Genomic DNA, 26,281 nt, shown 5'->3' with positions numbered 1-26,281 from the left:
TCTGATGTTGGTAACAAAATTAAAATTGTTTCGGTTTTTTTTTTTTATTCCTTATGATAAGTCTGCCTTTTGCCTGTGACCTGTTTAAGTGGTGAGAAGCCCTCCCAGTCCTTATTTTGACTAGCCCTTTTTGGGGCATCATAGTGCTCAGTTAGGCACTGGGCCTAAACCACGACAGGAGTCTGCAGTGTGGTATCCTTCTGCCCCCACCTTCATTGTGCTCTGTGTATTATAGCCCCATATTCATGATGTGTTATGGTAAATTTTCTAAACTATAAAAACATTAGTAGATGGGTTAGAAGTGCATTTCAAATGAAGGCAGGTATATAAAATGGGCTCATCATGCTGCTCTGCCATAGCATTTTATTGCTCATGGAGCAGAATAGAAATGGACCATTAGCATTCCTGAAGATCTCCCCTTTCTATAAAGACATTGCAATTCATTATGCTGCTGCGAGAAATCTAGGACCTTCTACAAACCAGCCGCTGCTTAATACAGGGAGCAACATGCACGCAGGAGCGGCAGCCCTTCTGTGAGCTTCTTCAACACTTCCTGTGTCTTAGCTTAGTTTGCACAGCCAGATGATCAACAAAGGTCTCTTCTTTCCCAAAGCCCGTCCAGTGCAGAAGTGCAGATCTCTTCTTTGTAAAACTTCTGGTTTCACAGAAAATTTTGCTTTTGCAAATGCCAGCTCATGAATCACCTAATGAAACAATTCAGAGCCTTTTTTTTTATCCAGGCAGAAATGCCATGTCATCATTCACAAGAACAAAGCATCTACTTTGTCTCACACTGTCTGTCAAGCAAATTTCAGTGACACATCTAAAATATTTTACCGGTATTTTACTTGATGAGGATAGGATGAGTTAAAAATTGAGCTGCACATTTTTGTATTATTATGTTTTCTCTGATTTTTTTCTTTGCTTTATAAGTTAGTAGGTGCTATTCCGAGAGATCGGTGAACCATGAACAGGTGAACTTGTCTTATAATAATGTCCAGAATAGACAAAAATCTGTGTTTAGCAGATTTCTTCCTTGTACTTGTTTTTTTTTTATTTATTTTAGATTTCAATGTACAATAGTGACATAAAGCTAGTTATTTTGTCTGGGTGCAAAGTGAAGTTGATAGTCAATATGCAGACATTGCTGAATGAATGAACTCTGAAATTAGAAATCAGTTTTGGCTGGGCTTTTTTCTTCCTGCTAGGTTTAATCCTAAACAAATCTGCCCTTTAGTTCCTATCTGATATATGTCCAAGGACCATTTGAATTATAGAATAGGAATTTCTTCTGTATTGTGATTCTTGCACGTGTATATTTCAGTATGAGGCAGATGGCACAGTTTATTTTATATTCCTGGTGCATATACCTTTAGGAGAGCCCTGCTGCAGTGGGCTGATGCTGGCTGCACAGGTTATGTGTTCTCAGGGGACCAGTGCGTTCAGAATGTGTTCTTCTGCCCTTTCCCCTGCCATCTCATGTTTTGCTACGACAGAAGCACTAGCAAATGAAAGGCTTGTTATTGATTTCTGTGCAGATGTTAATAATTTCTGTGTAGCTTTGCATCAGAGTGGCAGTAACTGATGTACAAAATTTGACATCTTAATTATTCTTTGATGGAAAGGAGGGCCACTACCCTGAGATACAACAGCTTATTAACTGTGGGTCTGTGGATTCAAAGCAGCCTTAGGTCATGAGTGAAATGAGTGAGGCCGTCTCAGCATAGTCTCTATGGCTGTTTGCTTCTCAAAGACTCCAGACTCTCTTCAATGTGTCTGAAGCAGATGGAAGCAGAAATCCTGAAATTAAAAAAGTGGTTTACTTCCAGTATTCTTAGCCTAGCTGAAATTGCAAGTACTAGAAATCTCAGGAGATGCACAATTTATTAATTTCCCAGCCTTGTTGCTAGATTCATCTAAGTATGTATCTAAAATGCTGTCCTTTACTCCATCAGAAAGGGAGGTTCAAGAATTTTGGTGTTTGTCTGTCAGACCCATCCAGTAGACACAGCTTCAGTTCCCAGCAGCTGCAGCTTTTTACAGAATTCCCATGAGCTGGAAACGTCAAGTGGACAACCAAGGCCACACATGCACCACAAGTCATTAGCAGATACTGAACAGTAAGCCCCAGAAATCTGATCCCCAGCCACTGAAGGTATCCTCCACCTTTAATGTGGGAGACTCTTCAAGAGCATGCCACTTCCCAACTAATCAGCCAGTTGACCTGTACACCTTGTAGCTAAAGCACTCTTTAACAATTATATAGTGTATGTCTCACTACAGGACTAGATGATCACCACAGAAGCATTATATATGCATCACTATGCTGCTCAAATTGTCATGCTTGACAATTTCTATTCTCAGTCCAGTCACAGACAGCCCCACAATAAGGCATCAGCATTTCAAAAGCTATCCTATGCTGAACAATGGCATAAATGGCAAGAACAGAACATTTGATTCCTGCATCATTGGAAGAAAAGATCTAATATGAAAGAACAATTGTGTGAAGTCTTAAGGCTTGATTGTTCTGTATTTCACCAGCAAAATTAATTTCAGTGATTTAACTAGTATTGTTATTGAGTTATGCAGTGCCCTAGGAAGCAAGAAAAAATTTGGGTCCTCTAAATCTAATCCACTACTCTCCTGTCCTCCAGAGCTGGGCCACAGTTTGCTTGCACATTGCACACTGGAAAGGCGCAGCAGTTTGACGTTTGCTCCTTAACAGTCTCCAGCAGCGGTCTGCATCTCTGTATGGACAGCGGTGTCAGCGCAGAAGGACTGAGGCCAGAAGAAGACTGAAAGGGGCAACTGGGAAGAGGAAAGAAGTTTAAATTGTAGTCCAGAGTCTTCTGGTGTGCTCAGCTGCAGACACAACATAGGGCAAACCCGAGGAAGGAAACTAATTAGGATTCCATTAAAAAGTCTTGCTGAGACCCAAGTCACATCACAACGGTCAAAGTGAAACCTCGCTTGCTAATGTAGCCTTAATTCATTTTATTTTGCAGAGACAGCAAGCTCACCATGTTGCTCCGGGAGTCTTTGGGGAATATGAACTGCCGCACCACGATGATAGCTCACATTTCAGCTGCTGCGGGGAACTACGCTGAGACGCTGTCCACCATCCAGATTGCATCAAGGGTGCTCAGGATGAAGAAAAAGAAAACTAAGGTAAGACAGTGTATAACTCCCTTCTTGTGATGGTGGAGGAGGGAGGAAGAAGGACTCTGAAGGATCGTTATTAGAGTAGAGCAGCATGTAACAAAATCAGTTATCAATTCCAAAATGCGTGGGTTGTGTGCGTCCTGTCCTAGGCAAGTGGCTTAGAGCACACAGCAGAGACTGGGAGGGTAAGGGGTGCAAATGCTTCAGCTGCAGATACGGAAGAGGGAGTTCAGACATATCTGCTACAGCAGGTTTGTAAGCTGGCCTCATTTAATGATATAGCTGTCAGAGAGCATTTATTTTCAGTTGTGCTCTTAGTGCTAATGAAATAATAAGGAATGAAACTGCTGTAGAGTTAAAGGAAATTTGGATTAATGAATATTTACATTCTCCATGCATCTCAGAGAGAGCAGGAGCAAAAAAAAATGCAAAGTAGTGTATCCGTTGCCAGCATTGATGTCCTTTTTACTCCCACTGCTTCTAAATAAGGGTGATATTCCAACAAGTAGAGTGCGCATGGGCTGTATCCATTTTCATGTTTGGGTCTTCTGGTTCCCTCTGTACAGCTTATGGTGTGAATTGGGCATAGTCAGTGAATTTTATGCATTTCATTTAAATTGACAGCCTATGGATTGACAAAACCTTTTTCGTCAATGGATTGAGGAGAGAAAAGTGAAGGGATTCGGTCCACACACCATCACAGCAGTGTGTCTCCAGAGACCTCTGAGTGCACATTACCCAATTCCACACACTGGCAGTATGACCAAATGGGGATTGTCTTTATTTTCTGTGCTTTATTTGTGTAATGAGTTTTCTTGTTCCTCTTCAGACACATACACACACACACACACACACACAGAGATCAGCAAAGCCTTTGCCAAATACGCAGTTTCAGACTCAATTAGGGGAGAAATCCTAATCCATTTATTCAGTAATTTTTTTTTGAAGTCTCATTATTTTGAGTGGGAGAGAGAGCTGGGGCATTGGGTTCTCCATCAGATGCTGTTGTGTGTTTGCTGTAGGGCTGTGGATAAGAAGCTTCAGAGCTTTGTGCCTTGGTGTAGAGATTTCCCAGTTTAGATACGACCATGACCTTTTTGTGTCTGTGCTTTGTGCAAGAAGCTGTTTGCAATGCTGAAATGTCACGGTATCTCTCTCTCTCTCTCTCTCTCTCTATCTCTCTCTCCCCCCCCAACATTGCAGTACACATCGAGTTCTTCTGGGGGAGAGAGCTCTTGCGAGGAGGGCAGGATGCGGAGGCCAACCCAGCTGAGGCCTTTCCATTCTAGGAACACTGTTGACCCAGACTTCCCTCTTTTGCATTTATCAAGTGATCCTGATTATTCGTCCAGCAGCGAGCAGTCGTGTGACACGGTGATTTACATTGGCCCCAATGGCACTGCCCTTTCCGATAAGGAACTGACAGATAATGAGGGTCCCCCTGACTTTGTTCCCATAGTTCCTGCTCTGCAAAAGACCAAAAACGAGGGCAGGTTGGAGGAAGTTAGTGAATCAGGGCCCAGCACATCTGAAAGAGACTGCCTGAAGTGCAACACCTTTGCAGAGCTCCAGGAGAGGCTGGATTGCATAGATGGCAGCGAAGAGACTGACAAATTTCCCTTTGAAGAGATGCCTGCTCAATTTAGTTCAGACCAGATGTCTAAGTGCGCTGTCTCAAGCCAGCTGGCAGAGCTTAGCAACTTACCAGAGTCAGATAAGGAAGATACAATGCCAGAATGTCAGCATCCTGATAGAGACGCCAAGGAAAATAGAAATGCAACACCCAGCAAAACTAAGAGAAATCACTCCCCTGTTCCTTCTGGAGCTCTTACTAATGTTTCAACTCCATCTTCTCCCAGGAGCGTAACAGGCAGCTCTAGTAAAGAGCCAGGCTCTTGTCAGTTAGCGCACAGCACCAGCTTGCAGAGCAGCAGAGAAGGTCTCAACACCTGTGGGTTTGTGGAAGGCAAACCTCGGCCAATGGGTTCACCCCGGCTTGGCATTGCGAGCCTCTCAAAGACATCTGAGTACAAGCCACCAACTTCTCCTTCCCAGAGGTGCAAGGTCTATACACAGAAAGGAGTCCTGCCCAGCTCCACTCCACCACCAGCTCCCCTGAGTAAGGATACTGGGATGACATCAAGTGAATCTTTATTGCAGCCAGAAATCCGGACCCCACCTGTAGGCATGAGCCCGCAGATCATGAAGAAATCAGTGTCCTCCAGCAATGGGGATTTTGAAGAGATCATTCTTGATGACGATCAGCAAGAAACCATTTCTCCAGAATCCAAAAAGGAGATTCTGAGCACCACCATGGTGACTGTGCAGCAGCCATTAGAGCTGAATGGAGAGGACGAGCTGGTGTTCACCCTTGTAGAAGAGCTAACCATTAGTGGAGTCCTTGACAACGGGCGCCCAACCAGTATCATCAGTTTTAACAGTGACTGCTCTGTGCAGGCTTTGGCCTCTGGGTCTAGGCCAGTCAGTATTATCAGCAGCATATCTGAAGATCTTGAATGTTACTCCAGTGCCGCTCCTGTGTCTGAAGTCAGCATCACACAGTTCCTTCCACTTCCAAAGCTGGGCCTGGATGACAAATCCCAGGATGATGGTAGCAGGCGCTCATCCATCAGCTCATGGTTGAGTGAAATGAGCACAGGGAGTGATGGTGAACAGTCGTGCCACAGCTTCATAGCCCAGGCATGCTATGGGCACGGGGAAGCAATGGCAGAACCCCCTGTCTCTGAGTTTGCGAGCACCATACAAAGTGCCAGCATGATTTGTGTAAGTGACAAACAGAAGCCAGTGACTGACAACATGCTCATACTGTCGGAAATGGGGGAGGAAGCTTTCAGCAAAGTGCCACCCATCAAAGGCTGCAAAATATCAGCTCTAGGGAAAACTACAGTCACAATCAAAAACACTGCAAGCCTTAGCAGCTGTGAAGGTTTCATCCCAATGAAGACAAACATCACTGTTTATCCATGTATTGCTGTTAATCCCTTCAAAGCACAAGACACTGATTATGGTGTACCTGCAGTCACTGCAGACCCAAAGGCTGCTCATCCCCATGATGAGAAAGAATCCAGTGCTAAGAAAGATATCAAATTTGAAGACCCTTGGCTGAAGAGAGAAGAAGATGTAAAAAAGGATAGCTCTGGGAGCAGTGACGGGCCAAGGACTGACACGGCTGCACTTTCAGCCAAGCCTGAGCAGGGCACAAAGCAGCCCTCAGCAGACAGGTTTAGCAGCAGCAGCGGGGATGCCTCTGTGTCCCCAGGATCTGACAGTCTGAAGAGGATTGTGGATGGGTGTGAGGTGGCAGTGTCTGGCTCTGCAACCCAAAGCCCTGTTCATTCGGGTGACAGCTTGAAGAGCAGCAGCCTTCCTCGAGGGCTGCCAAAGGCATGCAAGCCTGAGGAGCCCGACAGTCACCTCCATCCCACTGCCACTGACTGTAGCACAGTCGGCTCTCCTGCCCTCCTCCAGTTTTCTAAGACTAGCCTTGACAAGAAAATGGCCTCTCCCAAACACTGCGTCCTCACTCGTCCCAAAGGGACCCCTCCTCTGCCACCGGTGAGAAAGTCAAGCCTGGATCAGAAGAACAGAGCCAGTCCCCAGCACAGTGCAGCTAGCAGCACCACAAGCAGTCCCTCCAGCCAGCCTGGGTCCTTCCTGGCCAGCTTCCCTGAGGAGCTGAATGCCAGACAGAAGGGTTCTGGCATCGACAGCAGCAGCAACAACAACAGCAGCAGCAACAACAGCAGCAGCAAGCTCTTCAGTGCCAAACTGGAGCAGCTCGCCAGCAGGACCAACTCACTTGGGAGGTCCACAGGAAGCCACTATGAGTGTTTGTCGCTGGAAAGAGCAGAAAGCCTGTCTTCTATGAGCTCCAAAATGAGCCCTGGCAAGGACACCACCATGCCTAGGGCAGGAAGGAGTCTCAGCCGCAGCATCATGTCCTCACCCACCAACTCAGGCCTCTCCCAGTCCACAGGTGCCTCCCCTAAAGCCAGCCAGTCGAAGATCTCTGCAGTCAGCAAGCTTCTGCTGGCAAGTCCCAAGGCCCGCAGCCTGTCTGCCTCTGCCACCAAAACGCTCAGCTTCTCAACCAAGTCTCTGCCTCAGTCCGTAGGGCAGAGCTCCAGTCTGCCTCCGAGTGGGAAGAACATGTCCTGGTCAACACAGTCCCTCAGCAGAAACCGGGGCTCCGGCCTTGCTTCCAAATTGCCCCTTCGGGCTGTCAATGGACGGATTTCAGAGCTGCTCCAAGGGAGCACCAGTGCCAGAGGCGTACAGCCGCGGGGAAGCTCAGAGGCAGACGAGCATGGAGGCCTTCCCGGAGATGAGAAGCCGGCTGTTCACATGCTGCCTTCACCTTACAGCAAGATCACCCCTCCTCGGAAACCTCACCGCTGCAGCAGTGGTCATGGGAGCGACAACAGCAGTGTCCTGAGTGGGGAGCTGCCCCCTGCCATGGGGAAAACGGCCCTCTTCTACCACAGTGGGGGGAGCAGCGGCTACGAGAGCATGATGAGAGACAGCGAGGCGACGGGGAGTGCCTCTTCAGCGCAAGACTCCATGAGCGAGAACAGCAGCTCCACCAGCGGCAGGTGCCGAAGCCTCAAAAATCCAAAGAAACGATCAAATGCAGGTAAGCTTGTGGTGGTGTGGAAGAGGGGCACAGACCAGAGCAGATAACTGCTATATGGTGGGGAGGCTAGCCCCAAAGGTGAGCTAATTCGGTTGCTGAAAAGCAATATCTGTTGTGAGCCCACTTTTGCTCCTTGTGTGCCTTGGATGCCCAAAGGTGTAAGGTACCTCCACCGAAACCATCGGTGAGTTCCTTCTTCCCACCTAGAAGATGGAACAAAGTTGTTCCCGTGCTCCTTGAAAGATGTTATCCTCCCTCTGAGACCCCTTTTTTTTTAACTTTTGAGTTATGAGTCCTTTTTTTCCCCAGTAATTTACTGATAAGAAATTGTAAATTATGTTAATAAAAATGTATGGGAACATTCATTTGCTGAAGCCCTTGTAAACCTGAAACCTTTTTAGTGATCATTAAAAGGATCAGAAAGACTTCATCTTTGTTCAGATATAATTTCCAGTAGGTTTCCTACTAAATCAGGAATTTTTAATTAGATGGCAAGAGCCTCCAAGAGCCTGTGCAGTTGCAACTCATACATCTTCCCATCAAAACAAGTTTCAGAAAATTGCAGGGCAGGGATGAGTTGCATCCATCAGCGGGTCACCTCACCTTTCTTCTGGGTGCTCCTCTCCCAACCTGAAGTGTGAGACTTACATAACCTACTTTTGAAAAAAATACACGTTGGCATTGGAACTGGTGTGTACAGGTATGTGAAATATCAGTGGTTACTTATCCTACAGTAGCTCTAGCTGTCCAAAATCTGTTATTCTCATAGAATTCCTAATTCACCAGCCATTCCCACTTGCTGGGATACTCACCTCTGGGATTCATTTGCTGTGAACTAACTGAGCAATGCATAACTCTCCCTTTCATTACGCTCTTGCCTGTGGTAGCAGGAAGAACATGTGCAGAACAGATGTGAATACAATAGATACTGCTATTAAAACCATATCTGTAAGTGCATGACTGATTGTACCTGTTCAGAGGATGCATCTGAAAATGATCACTCTGCATAGTGCAATCACAGACCAAGTGATGAAATAATCTTTCTGAAGTTGACTTTGTGAAAACCTCTTTCCTATCCCTTCAGTTTACATGGCAATACATTTTTACTCTTCCTGAAGAGATGTTCCTTTAATAGCTCCTTTCAAATATAAACTTTTAAATGGTAACTTGCAAGGAAAAAAAGGATGGTTTGTATGGTGTGAAAAAGGAAAACAAATCTGTCCACAGAGTTTGCATTTCTGAGTGTATACTGTCAGCTGGATTGTATCTTGTGGAGAAGCTGCCCATATGATATGGACTTTTTCCACAGGACATTTAGATGAAAATATTTATCAAATTCTGTGAAAACAAGCAGTTGTGCAGAGAGAAAATTGCAATGTATATTTATCCTTATTAGACACTACAGAACCCTGTCCCCCTTCCCTGGGGGAGATACTTTAACAAAATACTTCAAGAAGAGCTTTAGGCAGAGCCTGAGGATTCATTAGACTCCATAGTTCATCGCAAAACTAAATCAGGAGGAGACCAGGATCTGTTTACTCTGATCCTCATAAAACTAGCTGTTTTCATTTCACTTCTTTCTGCTTAGATAGGACATTGGAGGCTGGACAATGCTGGAGCTATGAGTGAGGAAAACATTGCTTTTGTGTTTTAATTACAGAGGAGCTTCGGATCTGTGTGTTGTGCTTTACATCAGGGTTGTATTTTGGCTTACAGCTTTGGCTTTCAATAACCCCTGTGTAGGACTGAATGTTGTGTCGTCGGCTGTGGAAAAGGGAGTTAAGAAGAGAGGACTGTTTGAAACTCAGGTTTGAAGTCGCTTCTGTACCAGTCTGGAAGACGAACCTGGAGAGAAGAGGCTCTTCCATGGTCGAGCCAGCCTGGGCCTCCCTGGCAGGGCAGTGGCACTGGTTTGTTGTGCTATGCAGATGACCCTTTTTTTCATCAAATACAGCTTTCTTGATGGCTGACAGATTCTTCTCTTTATTCTAATATTGTGTGTGGTTTAGTTCTCTCCCTGGTCAGCAACATGGCAGATGTTTACTCGTTGCTGGACCTGAATCTCTGGCGTGGAGGATTTTCAGCAGAGGGCCTGTGTCTCTGGTAGGTGCGTGCCTGGTGGTCTCGGCGTGGCCTCGCATGTTGACCTCCCTCAAAGCACTTTGCAAAGTTTCTCTCTTAATTCAGCCTGACACGGAGAGATTCTACATGAGTTAGTTCTGATATTTTTGAGAGTGATTCCCTATATCTGCAAGTAATTCTTGTATTGTTTTGAGTGAGTTGTCCTTGTATTTGTGTATAAATACAACCAAGGTTTTATGCAAATTTTTAAAAAATAAAATCTTTACTACCTTCCATATCTCTAGCAGCAAACCACTGCTCAGAAATTAATAAGGCTTCACTTTCATGTAACCCAGCTCCTGTTTGCATTTTGTCCTGCAGCAGCGAAATCATAATTCTGTTTTGATATGTTTGATAATAGTATAATTTTTCACATGTCAGCAGATTTATGATGGCATAAAACCAGGATTATGACTTCAATGCAGGAGAACATGAAGGAGGAGCTGAGATATAAGGGAGAACAGAGCTGTTCATGAATATATTTTTATTGCATAATAAAAAAAAATGCAAAGGTTTGCAATCTTTCATCCTCTGTAATATCTCCTTTCTGTAGGCCTGTTCTAGGGTGAATGTTCTCTCTTAAGGAACACTTTTTAATGAAAAAGATAGCAGACAAAGGTTCTGAGCTCTTAAAAGACAGATATTATTTTAATACATAGTGTCAAGAGCATTGGACCTTTCCTGATTTGCGGTCACAGATCCACTGTGCTGTAATGGATATGGCACTATAGATATGCTCATTTCAGGTCAGGCAACCTTGTCCACTTTATTTATGATTATTATTAACAGAAATGCTAGCTGTCAGACGCGTTCGACATGAATCAGCCCAAGGCCCCTGTAAAAGGGGCTATAAAGAGTCTTTAGGAGAATCACCAGCAGCCCTGTCAGATCTCACAATTACTTCTGAAGTTCTGACACATTGGAGAGACATCATTTTTTCTTGAGATTAAGATCTTGTCTTTCAATGCTCTTAAGTGCGTTATTTGTATGTGTAGGTGCTTCTGCCCTGGATGTCATACATGAAGCATCAGACCGACATTGACAGCTTTTGAAAGATAAAGCTAGTTTGTATCCTTCACTGTTAGCCTTAGGTTAAATTTTGGGCTTTGCCTGGGTACCTGTACAGTTCACAGACTTCCCAGTATTGTGCATACAAAATTAAAAGAAAATTAAAAAAGATATCTACCTCTTGCATTCTGGTACCTATTGAAAAATCATGTGTTTACATCATGAAGCACATAAGCCTTTCCCCTGAAGCTAACCTATCCATTTAATAAACATTCCCATCTTTCTGACATTTAATATTGTTCCTATAACATCATGTCAGTATATATTGCCCCAAAGTGACTGCATATGGCAGAAAAAGAGCTATTTAGCCCTGATCTATGGCTGTACATTTCAAAGCTTTGCACAGCTGCTCCTTAATCCACCCTGTGGTGTAGCATTATTCCAGACCCCATTTTACAGGGGAGAAAAGAAGGCAGAGAGCTTTGCTGCCTTGCCCCCTTGTCTCATCTCTCATGAGTAGGCAGTGCTGTCTTGAGCAGGGCACTGAAGTGTTTGGGCATCGCTTCTACAGTCATCGCTAGCACCAGTTATATATTATTTTTTTAATTCCTTGGAAATGTCAAGTGCAAGGGCCCAGTGCTGCTTCATGGGAAGGCAATGACAAGGGTGCTTTTGTAGTACATACTCCTGTGTGTGATCAGAAAGTGCATTACAGCTGAACTCTATTTTACAAAAGCTGCATTTGTATCCCAGGAACACAACAGGTATGAGAGGGAGGCAGGCTGGGTGGCAGATTAGGACTTGCAAGATCTATGTTGTATTCTCTGGTGTGCTGCTGGTTTGCTGTATCACCTTGGGCAACTTGTGTAATTTCTGTGTTCCCTGGTTACCAGCTCATAAAGCTAGATAAGAGTGGTGAGAAAAAAGTAACAGCAAGGTCCTTAGATCAGGAGTGTTACCTACCTGCTTTTTGCTTTTCTGCTGTGGTTGTTAGCATCTTTTCCCCAGTTTAGTTTGGATGTATGAGGGCATTATCCTAAAATACTTCTCAATGCAAACCGTGACTGGATGATTTCGGAGAAGCGGCTTTGGTGCTCCAGGTCCTGCCCACTGTGAGCGAACAGCAAAGCAAGAGCCCAGGGGTCTGTTAAGGTTCACCCAGTAAAGCCAGGCCCTCTTTGCATTCCCATGTAATGTGCACAAATGCCTTGTTTCTGCCCTTTACCCCCCCTCTCCTACAGATGTTACTTATGGGTCCTTGCTCCTTACAGTGTTTCAGAGGTAAGGAGACCTTCCCTGGGGACAGCAGAACTGGAGGGACTTTAAGACAATTCATCACAGATGAGGCTGTGATGGAGACCACAGAGGTCTTCCTGAGACTGTTTTCTTTCCTGTTCCCTTTTGGAATAGGGTTGGGTGCCTAAGAGGGTCCTTCTCTCATCTGACATCAGGTTAGACCTCAGGGCTGCAGTGTATCTAGATAGATCTATCTATAGTTAGGCCTGAGGCTGCAGTTATGGCTTCAAGTTGTGCCAGGGAAGGGTTAGATTGGATATTAGGAAAAATTTCTTTACTGAAGGAGAGGTTAAGCATCAGAATGGGCTGCCCAGGGAAGTGGTGGAGTCACTGTCCCTGGAGGGGTTCAAAAAACGTGTAGCTGTGGCCCCCTAGGACATGGCTTAGTGGGCATGGTGGTGTTGGGTTGATGGTTGGACTTGATGATCTTAGAGATCTTTTCTAATCTTATCAATTCCATGACTCGATCACTGCTTGCAGCGCTCTGCCGAGACAGGACAGACCCCTGTCATGGAGTGTCTCCTTTCTCTAGTTGAGGTTTTTAGGAGCTGAGTCTGAGCCTGGAGCTTTACTGGTGCTGGGGCCAGTGCGGGCAGGGTGAAACACTCAGCGTAGCACAGTGTGTCCCAAGCAGGCTTGGGAGAGCAGCAAGTGTGCATCAGCCAACATAAGGCACCAGGGGAACTGCTGCCTGTCGGCTGGTATGCACAGACCTGCTTACGGGGGCAAAGACCCAGGAATCATGCATGAGAAGAAGATGCAATTCATGGGAAGGAAGGAGATGGTCAAAGAGGTGAGGCTTAGTAGAGGTTGAAGAGGTGAGCGGGAGAAAGCCCTTACCTGTGAAGTACTTTTAAGTTGGGTCAGTCTGGGCCAGCTCAGCCTTTTTGAATGTTGTCAGTGAGCATTAGAAGGTAGAAATGTAAAAAAAAAAGCCTGTTGATAGTAAGGCCAAGTAGAAAAAAGACTGGGGGAAAATCAAGGTCTCCAAATGTTGATTTCCTAACATGTAGACCTGTGCCCTAATTTTGAGTTGTGTATCTTGCCATTTGCAGGACCCTGGTCTTGCCAGTCCAGGATGAGATTGGCACATGTGTATGTGTGTGTGTGTTTGTGCACATGCTTTAATCTTCTTTGCATGGGGAACCTGTCTGACTATAGCTAATTAAAGATCTTGCTGCAGCATTTTATGGCTTTTGCAGTAAAGTTTCATGACTCCTTGTGGCTCTTTCTCAGTACTAAGTTTCACCACCAAAGCAGAGCAAGATTGCTACATGATTTTAAACACTTTAATAAAAAGACAGATTGTTAAGACATGACAATAATTATCTACAATTAGAATCCCTTTTTCTTTCACTTGTGTGCTGTGGGTTTCATCGATGGAATGGTTTTAAAAATGGAGATTTAGAGGTTCCTGGAAAGCCCTGAAAAATCTGTTCAAACCCATTCACCCTCTGGAAGCACTTAGCCCTGCTTACAAAAGCCAGAGGCTGAATCCACGGGCTGTAAATTATGAAACTCCATCTCCAACCAATATTGCAAAGCATTGTGTTTTGAAACATGGCCAAAATGATAATGATGAAACAAAACACCAACAAAAAGAGTCTGAGCTTTTCTTGTTGAATCCCAGTGAAAAGGAATTTGGTTCATGTTTTGACTGCCTAAGGCACAGTGTGGGGAGCTGAAAATTGCCCTTTGTATCACAAAGCCTAAGGGTATCTCTAGCGTTTCTCCTTTAACTTGCTTACAAGTGATGGTAGCTAATTTAGATCCTGCATTATACCTTCACCATGACAAAGGATGTTTACGTTTATACAGGAAAAAGCAGTTTGGGTGCAGGTGACCATTTTGTGCATGTGACTGCTGGCTGGACAGCCGTGGGGGAGCGGAGGGAGGGGAAGTGCTGGCTTCAGCTCCTATTTTTTTTGTTCATTAAAACAACAGCATTGATTTTCCCAGGTCAAAGCTAGGCCATTTCATGCAGCAAATCTGTGCTGAAAGGGATCAGAGTAATCATTTTTTACACGCTTGACTACTGCATGCCAGCACTGAGCTTTCAACTGCATGAACATAGGAATGATTTAATAGAGGAAATGGCAGCAGGCTATTGTGCACGGTGAAGGCTCCATGTAACATGCATGACTGAGTTGCACACCATTAGGCTGGGTGTAAATAAAACCTGCTCCTGACACGGCCACAGAATTAGCTCCCTGGAAGGCCTCCACCGCTGTCCTGTCGGGACCTAATGCTCTGTCTGCAAAGCAGCCTCTGCCATTGCTGCTCAAGCAACTGGTGTGGTTATTTAGTGCAGTCCTGTAGTGAAAATAACCAGCTCCTCAAGTAATCACAGAATCATGAAGGCTGGAAAAGACCTCTAAGATCATCAAGTCCAACCATCAACCCAACACCACCATGCCCACTAAACCATGTCCCGAAGTACCACCTCTACATGTTTTTTGAACCCCTGCAGGGATGGTGACTCCACCACTTCCCTGGGCAGCCTGTTCCAGTGCTTGACCCCTCTTTCAGTAAAGAAATTTTTCCTAATATCCAATCTAACCCTTCCCTGGCACAACTTGAGGCCATTTCCTCTTGTCCTATGGCTTGTTACTTGGAAGGAGAGACCAACACCCACCTTGTTACAAGCTCCTGTCAGATAGGTTTGCCACAATGCTGACAAATACCTGTTAAACCACAATCCAGCCTACAGTGAGATAAATATTTAGAAAAAACTCTGGTCATTTCTTGCTAGGGATTGTGGGTGCTGAAAACGCAACCTCCTGTGATGTGCATCTTCCCTGGAGCATCTCCCAGATTGCTTGTCAACCTGCCACGCTGCAGGAGGGCTGCTTCCTGATCTGGTTTCAGGAGTGCTCATTCATCCGCTCTAAACTGCCCTGAAAAGCTCCTTTAAAAGTGAGACACTAATTCAGGAAGCAATGTTAAGCAATGAACTGGGTGGGTAGAGAAAAATTAGGAGTAGGCTGTAGATCAGCATGTTCCTTATAGCAGTACAGAAGCAGCATATCTAGTACAGGTATGGATGGAAGGTTATAAACAAGTGTTGCTTTATTCCGATGTACAGCAAGCAGTGATTTCTAGCCTCCAGTGTCCTTGCACTTCTTATTGATTCACAGCAGCAGGATTACATATAAGTCAACACAGAATATGACCTGAATTATTTTACAGTGAGGTGGATATAGAAGATTTTCTTCTGAGTGATGGATCCTGTCAGTGTTTCCTATTCCAGATATTCTGGTGCAACACTGTCCTTCCTATGTAATCTGAGTTGCCAGGAAGAGTCAATGGTGGTTAGATTTTCTAGCAATAAATGCCTGGATTCTTTGGTGTTCGGAGTACTGACCTCTAGACGGGCACCCTAAATACTTCTGGTGAAGTCTCCACATCATCAGAGGGGCCTTCCACTTGAAAGCATTGGCAATTTCTTCAGTAATTGAGAGGGGAACTGTGCAAAATGTATGAAAATCCAGGGAGCGAATAGCTATATGCTCTGCACTGGGGAAAGTGCACTATAAAATAAACTAGGAGAAAGGAGGTCAAAGGAATGGGGAGGAGTTGGTTCAGTCATGGGCGGTTGCCCATGAGGGCAGATCCCATTAGGAAATGGGAATGAGAGGAGGTGTCAGCATTGCACTTTCAACTCAAACAAAGCAGGAGCCCCATTGTCAGACAGTGAGGAGCAGCAGGGGGAACAGGACAGATAATCTTTGCTAGTAAGCAAATGCTTTGGTGCTACATTTGAGGTTGATGCTGTTGCTACTGGAAGCACAGTATTTCTTGGAAATGAAGCCACAGAAAAAATGGCGGGAGCTTAGGGGTACTGCTCTACTTAGCCAGGACTGTTTTTTGTAATTGCCTTGAGTTTGGATGGGCTGACTAGTGAGAAGAAACAAAATGCTGAATGACAGGTTCTGTACGGAAAGGCAATTTTACCTCTCATAGCATTATGTGCAGTGGGGAATAGCTTTGGCTCCACACCCTGCCTTTGAGCACACACTATAAACTTCCAGAATTATGATATATCAAGTTACGGTTTCATTTTCTGTACGAAACACCTTGAAATTTCTAGCAGTTGTTTTGCATCCCATTCAGATATATCCTGCTTTGAAGAGATATGCATCACGCTTCTTTTCATAAAGATTTTGCATTTATACTTTTTGCCTTTACTTTATTCACAGAAAAGATGCTCACTCTGGAATGTGTTCTTGGAAAGCAATCTAAGGGAAAAACTACAAAATATACAGTACTTAAGCAAAACCAGACCTCTCAGGCTTCTTCCCTGGTCAACACAGGCATTTATGAGCACACATCCTTATGCAGCTGAGCAATTTTGCTGAAGTCAGTAAGTCTTCTTATCCTTAAAGTTACCCTTACGTACCTAGTTAGCTTAGTCTGTGTTTCTGATACCTTAAGGTTTCTCTGGGCTTATCTTTGCTGAAGTTTGTTGTGGCTTCAGTGCCACTCTTCAGTCAGATCTGCTTTCATGCTGCACACCCTCACTGCTGTGTTATGCCCTTTATCTTAATTTTTACCTGGCCAAACCTTAACCTATAGCTCAAGGTAGAGCAACGGATTGGTTGCAAAAGCAAATCTTGTATTCTGTGCATTTTCAGGTCTGCATCATAGTCTGATTATTCGTTCTCAGGGTAAGCTCAAGAGGGGTTATTCTGAGTATGGATAAATTCAAACTAAGTGAAAAATATTCTCCAAGGCATTTAGCAAAGGGGATGCTGCTTTATGTTCTGTGTGGTCATGCAACGCTATGCTACACCTGGGGATGAGTGGCTGGAAAGCTGCCATGCAGAAAAGGACCTGGGGGTGTTGGTGGACAGCAGGATGACCATGAGCCAGCAATATGCCCTTGCGGCCAAGAAGGCCAACGGCATCCTGGCTTGTATCAGAAATAGTGTGGCCAGCAGAAGTAGGGAAGTGATTTTGCCCCTGTACTCAGCACTGCTGAGGCCACACCTCAAGTACTGTGTTCAGTTTTGGACCTCTTACTACATGAAGGACATTAAGTTGCTGGAGTGCGTCCAGAGAAGGGCATTGAAGCTGGTGAAGAGTCTGGAATTATGAGGAGTGGCTGAGGGAACTGGGCTTGTTCAGCCTGGAGAAGAGGAGGCTGAGGGGAGACCTTATCACCCTCTGCAACTACCTGAAAGGAGGGGGTAGTGAGGCGGGGGTCAGTCTCTTCTCCCAGGTAACTAGCAGAAGGACGAGAGGAAATGGCCTCAAATTGCACCAGGGGAGGATTAGATTGGATATTAGGAAAAATTTATTTACTGAAACAGTGGTCAAGCACTGGAACAGGCTGCTCAGGGAAGTGGTGGTATCACCATCTCTGGAGGTATTAAAAAAATGTGATGTGGCACTTCAGGACGTAGTTTAGTGGCATGGTGGTGTTGGGTTGGCGTTTGGACTTGATGGTCTTAGAGGTCTTTTCCAACCTTAATGATTCTGTGATTCTATGATTCTAAATGAAGGTGTCAGTAATCTGTCCTGGCCTCAGGTTAGAGGGTTTCTTTCAGATTGACTTTTGGTATAAATTTGGGGATTTTTAACGGAGGAATGAATCCCATTTGGGTGGTGAGAGGGTCAGCCAATTTGTCGAGGTGCTGGGCCGGGTTCCCACCCCGAGTCCCAGCCTGTGGGGCAGAGGCGGGGGGGACTGGCTGAGAGCTGTTCCTGCTGAGCTCCCAGGCTGATCGCTGCCTTCAGAAGATGTGTTCAGGGACATAGAGGAGTGCTGTAATTCCTACAAAAGCCTTTTATTTATTATACAGTCCAATTTTCTGAGATCCTAACCCCATCACTTGATGTGCTCCCAATAAATCTGGGACTTCAAATGGGTATTTTCTATGTAAATGGAAAACTGTATTAATTTTAACAATTTATTTGTTATCTCTGCTCGCGGATATGGATGAGCAAGCTATCAGCTGCTTTGTGACACACACCCTGAAGCTCTGCTTTGGCTGCATCTCCCTACTGATCCCAATTAAGGTGAAATCAGACAAAGCAAAGGCTAAATGGAGAGGTCAGTGGCAGGGAAGACGCCGTTATTTTCTGTACCTGGGCTAATAAGCAGCCTATCAGTACATGTTTAGAATAAACTGGATTCAGTTTTGTCTCACTGCGAAGATGTAGGAGATCTTTCATTTCTCCCCAAAGCACCCGAAACCTCAGATGAATCATCCTGAGTCAGCATTCAAGGCTCAGAGAAAAAGACATCCCTCTTTCTCTTCCTTCTCTGCCTCGCAAGCAGATGGACCCGCTGCCTCTTCCTCGAGGAATAAGTGCTGTTAGCTGGAGCTGCACGTTGGAGCCCTCCTTCTAGACCACAGGCTTCCTTTTCTCATTGAGCCAAATGGATATGAATGGGAATAAAATGCAAAACCATTCACCATCATCCCTGTAATTCATACCCCGGTGATATCTGGTTTGCTTTGGTCCGAAAAAGAACCTGATGATGTTCTTGTGGCACGGTGAAGCGAAGCTACTCCCTCCATTCCCAGAGTGGCTCAGACCTGGCTTTGGCTCTGTTCAGAGAAGCAGTTCCTCCAGCGGGGATGGTTTAAAAGTGCCCCATTACACAAGAAGATGTTGTTAACAGCCACGGTGGGGAAAAGAGGAAGAGGGAAGAAAAAAGGAAGAAAATCAAACCTCACAGAAAAAGGCACTAAGCTTAGTCATAGTTCAACCATGCGTGGGAGAGCTGGACAGAAGGAATTTCCAGTCTGCTCAGCTGCTTCCTTTAAATGCTGGAGCTAGTCCTTAGGCATGGCATGAAATGGGATGTGACCATCAGTGCGGGGCAGAAAGAATTAGCAACAGTGCTTGTAACTGTTGCTGGCTCTAAAATTTGACAAGCAGCAAAGATGGGAAAGAGATTGCTTTCATACTCAGACACAATTTGAAAGTCTGCTCCTGTGAGACATCGTAGCCAAAAGCCTAAAAAGCATTTTAAAAAGTATTTAATGCCTAAATCCTTTGGTCTTGAGTGACACTAGGGATGTACTTGGTGCCCTTCACATTTAAGCAAGTTTCCCAGGAGGAACTGAACCTGTTGCAGGATCTCTCCCTGCATGTACCAAAACTTGATAGTCCACCCCCTTGCCTCACCTCCCCTGTAAGGAGGCAGCTGCTCTCACTGTTTGATTGCCTGCCTCTAGCATTGCTCACAAGTGTCACCCTTAGTGCTGCAGTTTGTTGAGGTCTTCCCAAACTGCCTCTCTCTCGTTGTTGTCACTTTTTTAGCTATGGTATCGTGTCAGGTCTTGCTTTTCCTTTTATCAAGATCTGAGTCTTCTCTTGATCAGGCAGTTTAACCTAGAGATTAACCGAAATAATAGATTCAAGGTAAGTGAATACTGACATTGACTTCCAGTGAGTGGTACCACAGGCCTGAAGTAACTCCTGCTTGCTGGTATTTGTAAGGCTTCATTTATTCAGTCATGGGCTTTTTTGCCGGGCTGCAGTTTGATTAGTAAATCCCCTATGGTAGGTGTCACAGGGTGCGGAGTCCAGATCTCAGGGTGCTTTGTGTAAAGGGGCCTTGTAGAGCTTCCTGTCTACTTGCCTCAGCTGTGCTCTCTTTTTCTTGCATAGAGTTATCTCGGATGGATTCAAATAAAAGCTCTGCAGACTACGCTTTCCAGCTAAACAGTAAGATAGACCATTCCCATCTACTTTAGAGATAGCATTTACAGGTTAATTACTGGCTACAAACTGCTGGTTTCTAGTACAGACCACTGCACTCAGAAATGTATGGGCTAAGATGCGATAGTTTGCAAAGTCTGCAGAGAAACACACTCCCACGAATGAAGCTAGACAGTGCTTTCTTACTTGCAAATACATAAAGCAGGCAACCAATAGATATTTTCAGGTTGTTGTTTTTGTTGCTGTTTTTTTTCCCTGGCTTTCATTGAAGTACCAAGTTGGCAGACATGTAGAAGTTATTTACATTCAAGTTTCAAGAAATGTAGTGCTGGAGATTCCTCCAAATGATTTTATCGTGTTTTTAAAATAAAATCTGCATGATCATTCTGCATGCCTTCCCCGCTGGCATCAGTTTTGTTACTGCAGCCAAGAGAGTCAGTTAATAGTGTCATTCAAACTTTCTGGATCTGGGTTTTGGTTTTGGTTTCTCCCATCTCTTCTATTCCGGCTGTCTCCTAAGGGAGACCCTGCAGGAGCTGTCAGCTACAAAATTTTTGTGTTTTTAAACCAAATCATTGCTCTGATTGCACTACACCAAGCAAGAAAATGTAACCAGTGGATTTTCTTCTTTTGTGTGCACAAGCACTGGTACTGAAGCAGGCACAAGGAGTAGCCCTTCTGCCAACCCGTTGTTCTTGCTCCTTTCGTGCCCATCACTGGTGCTACAGGTGCATAAGTGGGTGTTGTGGTTTATACAGTTGCTCTGTCATCCGGTGGCTCCTCCCCACCCGGGGATGGGGGTCAGGAAAAGGAAAGATATGTGGGTTGAAATAGAAACAGATTTAGTAAAATAATGATAACAAAACGTAATATTAATAACAATATAATACAAACTACACAGAGTTATACTCAGCCCATATTGTGAGGGAGTAGGCCTCAGGTAAGATGGTAAACAAGTCTCTCTTGAGATGTCAGCCATGGAAGAGGGAAGAAGGAGCCAGGAGGGCCATCCTCAGCAAACTCCCCAGTTTATAGTGAATGTGATGTTTGTGGTATAGAATAGTATTTATTGGTTAGCCTGGGTCATCTGCCCTGGCTTTTGCTTCTCCTAATTTCTGCAACTGGCCAACTCAAGAATGCTCAAGACCTTGATCCCTATGGCAAGCTGCATACCAGGACTGGCCACAGAGTGTCTTATCAACTTTGTTCCCCTGAAATAGAGTGCTGTAGTCCTTACAAAATCACAGTTTTCCTCAAGAGAAAACTGACTCCAAAATTCTGTCCCAGTAAACCAGGACAGAGGGAAATGTTTTAGCAGAATATTCTACTGAAGGCTAAGGCAAATCTGGTGGCAATCACCAAGCTTAGGTGTACTTACTGCAAGCGTTTTGTCTCCTCCAGTGTTTTTACTGCTCTAGCCAGCCTACGGTGGTGGTACGCAAAGATTCGGGTATATTGGCACTCAACTCCAGCATAGTAAAAGAATTTGGGTATCAATGTGTTTTTTGTGCTATGATTAAAAAAAGACAAAACCACACCTCCTCTGGAAATGGTCTGTGCAGAGGCTGGCTAATGCTTGTCCTTAGGCTGTAAGAGCCAGGACCAGCAAAGCTAGACCAGTTCCAGCCTGCTGCTCTGGTCCTTCATTGGCATACTTGTACACACTGAGACCTGGGCAAAGGGAAGCCAGTGCAACCTCTGGAAACTTTAGGCTACATATGGCCTCTGAGGATCAAATCCTGAAGTCAAGCACCAAAGAACATGTGAAGATCCGATCCACGGTGAGTGGGTCCAGCACATCACAGTTAAAGTTCACCCCAGTATCCATGGCCTCCCTGGGTTTTCACTCCATTTACTTCTGTGTGTAAGAAGGCTGAATATATATATATATATTAGATTTCTCTGCAGATGGAGCAGAAAGGAGAGGTAACAACTGTGCTAACATGGAATGGCACTTTCTGCATTTGCAGGTTCACAGAGACGGAGGCTTATTCCAGCTTTATCCCTTGACACCGCTTCCCCAGCTAGGAAGCCTGCCAACAGCCCCGGGGTGCGCTGGGTGGATGGGCCCCTGCGGAGCGGGCAGAGAGGGCTGGGGGAGCCCTTTGAGATCAAAGTCTATGAGATAGATGATGTGGAGAGGCTCCAGCGGCGACGAGGTGGGGACAGCAAGGTGAGTACGATCCAGGTAATCTGTCCCCCTCCTGCTGGAGGATGTAAGAGGGGGAATTCGGGTTATGGAGTCAGAAGTGTGTACCATCATATATGGTTAATTCAAAAGGCAGCAAAACCTATTCTCTCATTTAAGAGCAGTTACGACTCAAATGATGCCTTCTTCTATACCAGCTAATGGACATTGGTACCTTGCATTTTTGCCCCATGCTTATAGTCTTGGTGGTTCCTATGCTTCAGCATCTTGTCACATCTGTCTTGCAAGGCAGCAGTGGTGCCTCAAGTGCTGTGATGGCATTGTTTTCAGGACAGCTAATGTCTTCTTTCTAACAAAATCGTCCCTGCCCACCTCATGCCTCCAAATTTACAAAAAGATCAGGACCTTTTCCAATGAAAGGTCAGCTTTTGTGAGGTATGAATGGGAAGAGTATCTGAAATTGATGGAATGGCACCAATTGTAGAGTAACTGTGGATATAGACTTTATTATTATTTTAAGGCATGTTTTCTTCCTAGTTCCTGTTGCTTGGTTAGGCTGTTTGTGGTGGTGTTTTCTGATATGATTTTGGAGAAAAACATCATTTGTTGGGGTGGAGTTTCCTCTGCACTTCACCCACACAGCAGATTTGTCTACAGAGCAGAAGGCAGAATAGGGCTGGGACCTTCACACAGGCTTGGAGGAGGATATTTCTTGCATTGGGAATGCTCCTCTAGTGAGGGTTGCCCAGCCCTCACTGTGGTCTCACTGTGCGACTTCGTGGCTGCCACCCCTCAGAGTCAGGCAAGGCCAAGCTGGGTGTCTCCAGACAGCACTGCACCCTGTGCTGCTAACTGTGCCTCATAACTTCACAGAAAATATCTCTTTATCAGTGATTGTGAATGCTAGAGCTTTCCATAACATATTCTCTTTGTTTAAAGATGTTTTAAATTTGATATTGCTACCAGTTCTATTATTTTATAATAAGACTACTGCATTTCTTATGCGCCAAGTACAGCGAAGTATTTAGGATTTTAATACAGCAAGCTACGGATTTCCTTCTCCCAAGAGCTTAGTTTTTCTTAGCCAAAGTTCTGGTGACAAAAACCAGAAATGTTTTGCTACAGTTAATCTGATTTCAAGATGCTGCCTGTTATTAATTATTATGGTTTATTATTAACTATCGTTGCAAAGTCTCCAAAGCTCACTGATGGAAAACATCAAAACCAAACAAAAGCAATAAAAATAAAATAGATGATGGATGATTTCATGCAAGTGATTCATACGTTTCCAGAGTAAATGACTCATTGTCAGTGTTATTGATTGGAAGATCATTTGCCTGAATGGATCTGGGTATTTCACCTCTTCACCTTGCTGCTTTTTCCTGGTTGGCAGGAGGTGATATGTTTCAACGCCAAACTGAAAATCCTGGAGCATCGCCAGCAGAGAATTGCTGAGGTCAAGGCCAAGTACGAGTGGTTAATGAGAGAACTGGAGGTGACCAAACAGTACCTGATGCTGGATCCTAATAAATGGCTCAGTGAATGTAAGGACATTGTTTTATTGCCTGGACTTATAGGTGTCCTTTGGTTTATTTCATGGCAGGAGACAGAAGGGGGCAAAAATGTTTGCTAGGAATGAGATGTGAGCTACTGTGTTTGTAAACTAAAATGAACTGACATAGGACCTAAGGGCGAGTTTTAGATTGACTGTATTTCTAGAACCAGTCCCTATAATTCTTATTAAATGTTGATAGTAGAACTGAACAATCCTTTTTGCCTGCGAGCTCAATGTTGAAATGGTACAGCACTGTAGTGGTGAATATTGCCATTGGTAGATTAACGTTCATGTGTTTCAGACCACAGCTCCCGAAAATTAGATTTTTTTTTTCTTTTTGGCCTCAGATCACTCAGACATAAGAGCAGTATTATAAATCTGCTCTTCTGCCACAAAATAACACTGTGGAGCAAACTTGTCCCTTGGCACCAGTGGGCTTACATGAAAAATTAATTTGGCCCATTTTTTATGACTGCAGATGTGTAAAGTTCAGAGAGCTTGAAGAGCATTCACATTCAAATGAAGAAGGACCTCAGCACCTCAAAGGAAAAAAGATAAAGAGAACTGCAGTAATTTTACAACAATTTTTAGTATTACCAAGCAGACAAGTTCATATCAGAGTTCTAGGAAAAAAAACCCCAACCTATTTTCAATTTATTTAGGACAATTGCAAGTGGTAAAAGAAAGCTAGCTGGTGTGTTCTCTTTAAGCATCCTAGCTCTGCCTTTGTCAGCTGCCATAAGTTAACACTAGGTTGGTATATCCGGCAAAACAGCCACAGTGTATGTTTCAGGAATGCTATTAAGGAGAGACGTAAAAAAGACATTTAAAGGGAGCAGGGAATTTGCCATACATTGCTGTCCGCTTACTGTGTGATGCCTTAGCATCTGATTCCATCGTGATAAATGTTGAAAACCACAAGGACAGCACAGACCTCAGGGACTAGATAAGATGGGAAGTGCTGGCTCAGACAATGTAGACCCAGCTGGTTTCTAGCACCATACGGGCGCCTATGTTGAGGTGGTTGATGTGTGCATCTTCCCTTGCTGCTCTTGAGTGGTCTAGTGAGAGCCACAAGGGATAGGGAGAGGTGTGAGGAGCAAGGAGGTTGGTTTCTAACTCTGAGTTCTGAATTCAGCAAAGGACTTGCCCTTTCAGGGCAGAGCACCTATTTAAATAATGTCTTTCTGACATTTCAGAATGTGTGAGAGAGTCAGTATGCCTCATACGCATGCCTCAAATAGGGATGACTTTATGTATGTGCTTAGCACTCAAAATTTGCTTAAGCATGGTGCTGAAGCAGACCCTGAATGTAAACAGTCAAAATCTTTGTACACAGATTTAACTTGGCCTGTTTTACACATTATTGCTGAGTTTCCCTATCATGTTCAACCTAGAATCATAGAATAGTTCTGGTTGGAAAAGACCTTTAAGAACATCAAGTCCAACCTGTGTGCTCCTTATGGCTGTGAAGGTTAACTTGAAGCCTACAGCTGTTCTGTGCCAGCCGGTTTCTTTGCAGTGAGCTGGAAGAATAGTTCTGGTGGCTTTTCTTGGGGAAAGACACTGGAGTGTGGCAAAAGGCATCTGAAGTTCTGGAGAAGATGGCAGAGCAGATCACTCAGAAAAGCATCCAATGCAACCTTAATGGTGGTGTTCACTATCAGCAAGCTGCTGCGCCATTTCATAGCCATTGAACAGAAAAGGCAACTTTTAATGACAGTGACAAGCCAGAGATAATGTTGTATGCAGTACTGATGGGTTTGAAGACTTGAATCAGTTCTCTCTCTCCCACCAACTGCCACTGGGTTTTGTCTGCTTTTCCTACCTGTGTGTTTTCTTTCCTGCAGTTGATCTGGAGGAGGTATTTGAGCTGGATTCTCTGGAATACCTGGAGGCCCTGGAATGTGTGACTGAGCGTTTAGAGAACCGCGTCAACTTCTGCAAGGCCCATCTCATGATGATCACCTGTTTTGACATCACCTCTAGACGCCGGTAAAGAACGAACCTCAAGAGAACTTCAATGCACATCTCTGCCATCCTCCTTTTCCCTTCTGAATAGCATCCCAAAGACAATGGAATGAGGATGAAGGTTGGAGTCAAGTCTCAGCTGTGTGTTTGAGGAATTTGTTTTACTATACAAAATAGTAGTATTAAAAAAAAACAGGACAAGCATGAAAAATGGAGATACAAGGTTGTCAATTCTCTTAGCCTAAAAGAGCACTTTGAGGAACCTTTAAGGACATGTCTGTAAATAAGAACTGCTGGCAGAAGACACTTCTTTCCCTGCGTTAGCTGAGGGAGGAGGAAAGGTGGTTGTAGGACTTCCACTGAGAGGTTCATTAAAAGAAAACCTATCCATAAAAACTGTTTAAGTGCCTTGCAAATCTTTATTATTCAAATGTTTATGTTCATACTTTATTGTGTACAGATGGTGCTAGTCAAGAAAAGAAAAAGGAAAAAAAGAAACACACTTTTGAAATGTATTTACAGCTTGTTTTTCTCTTGGTGTTATCTCCTATTTCAGACTTGCTGTTTCTAAGTAACTTGTGTTTGTAGAGATATTTCCTAATCAGTACAACATATGAATAAATGTTAACTGTCTTGTTATCAGAGTAAGGCCACTCAAAGAGAAATTCAGCTTTCCCAGATGACACAC

At 44.4% G+C, this 26,281-nt stretch overlaps 1 protein-coding gene across 1 annotated transcript; it reads left to right on the top strand.

The window, feature by feature from the left end:
• Positions 1 to 3,005: 3,005 nt before the first annotated feature.
• KIF26B (kinesin family member 26B) lies at positions 3,006 to 26,062 on the top strand (the record flags this gene model as incomplete). The annotated part of the gene is made up of 5 exons (XM_010184046.1): positions 3,006 to 3,168; positions 4,366 to 7,816; positions 21,889 to 22,091; positions 23,461 to 23,611; positions 25,473 to 26,062. Coding segments are annotated over 5 exons (4,117 nt in total), but the record flags the coding sequence as incomplete, so codon positions are not given.
• Positions 26,063 to 26,281: the final 219 nt, after the last annotated feature.

The sequence above is a fragment of the Mesitornis unicolor genome, unplaced genomic scaffold (genome assembly GCF_000695765.1).
Source record: "Mesitornis unicolor isolate BGI_N332 unplaced genomic scaffold, ASM69576v1 scaffold2625, whole genome shotgun sequence".
Taxonomy (NCBI): domain Eukaryota; kingdom Metazoa; phylum Chordata; class Aves; order Mesitornithiformes; family Mesitornithidae; genus Mesitornis; species Mesitornis unicolor.
This window is presented reverse-complemented; position numbering and strand designations above follow the sequence as displayed.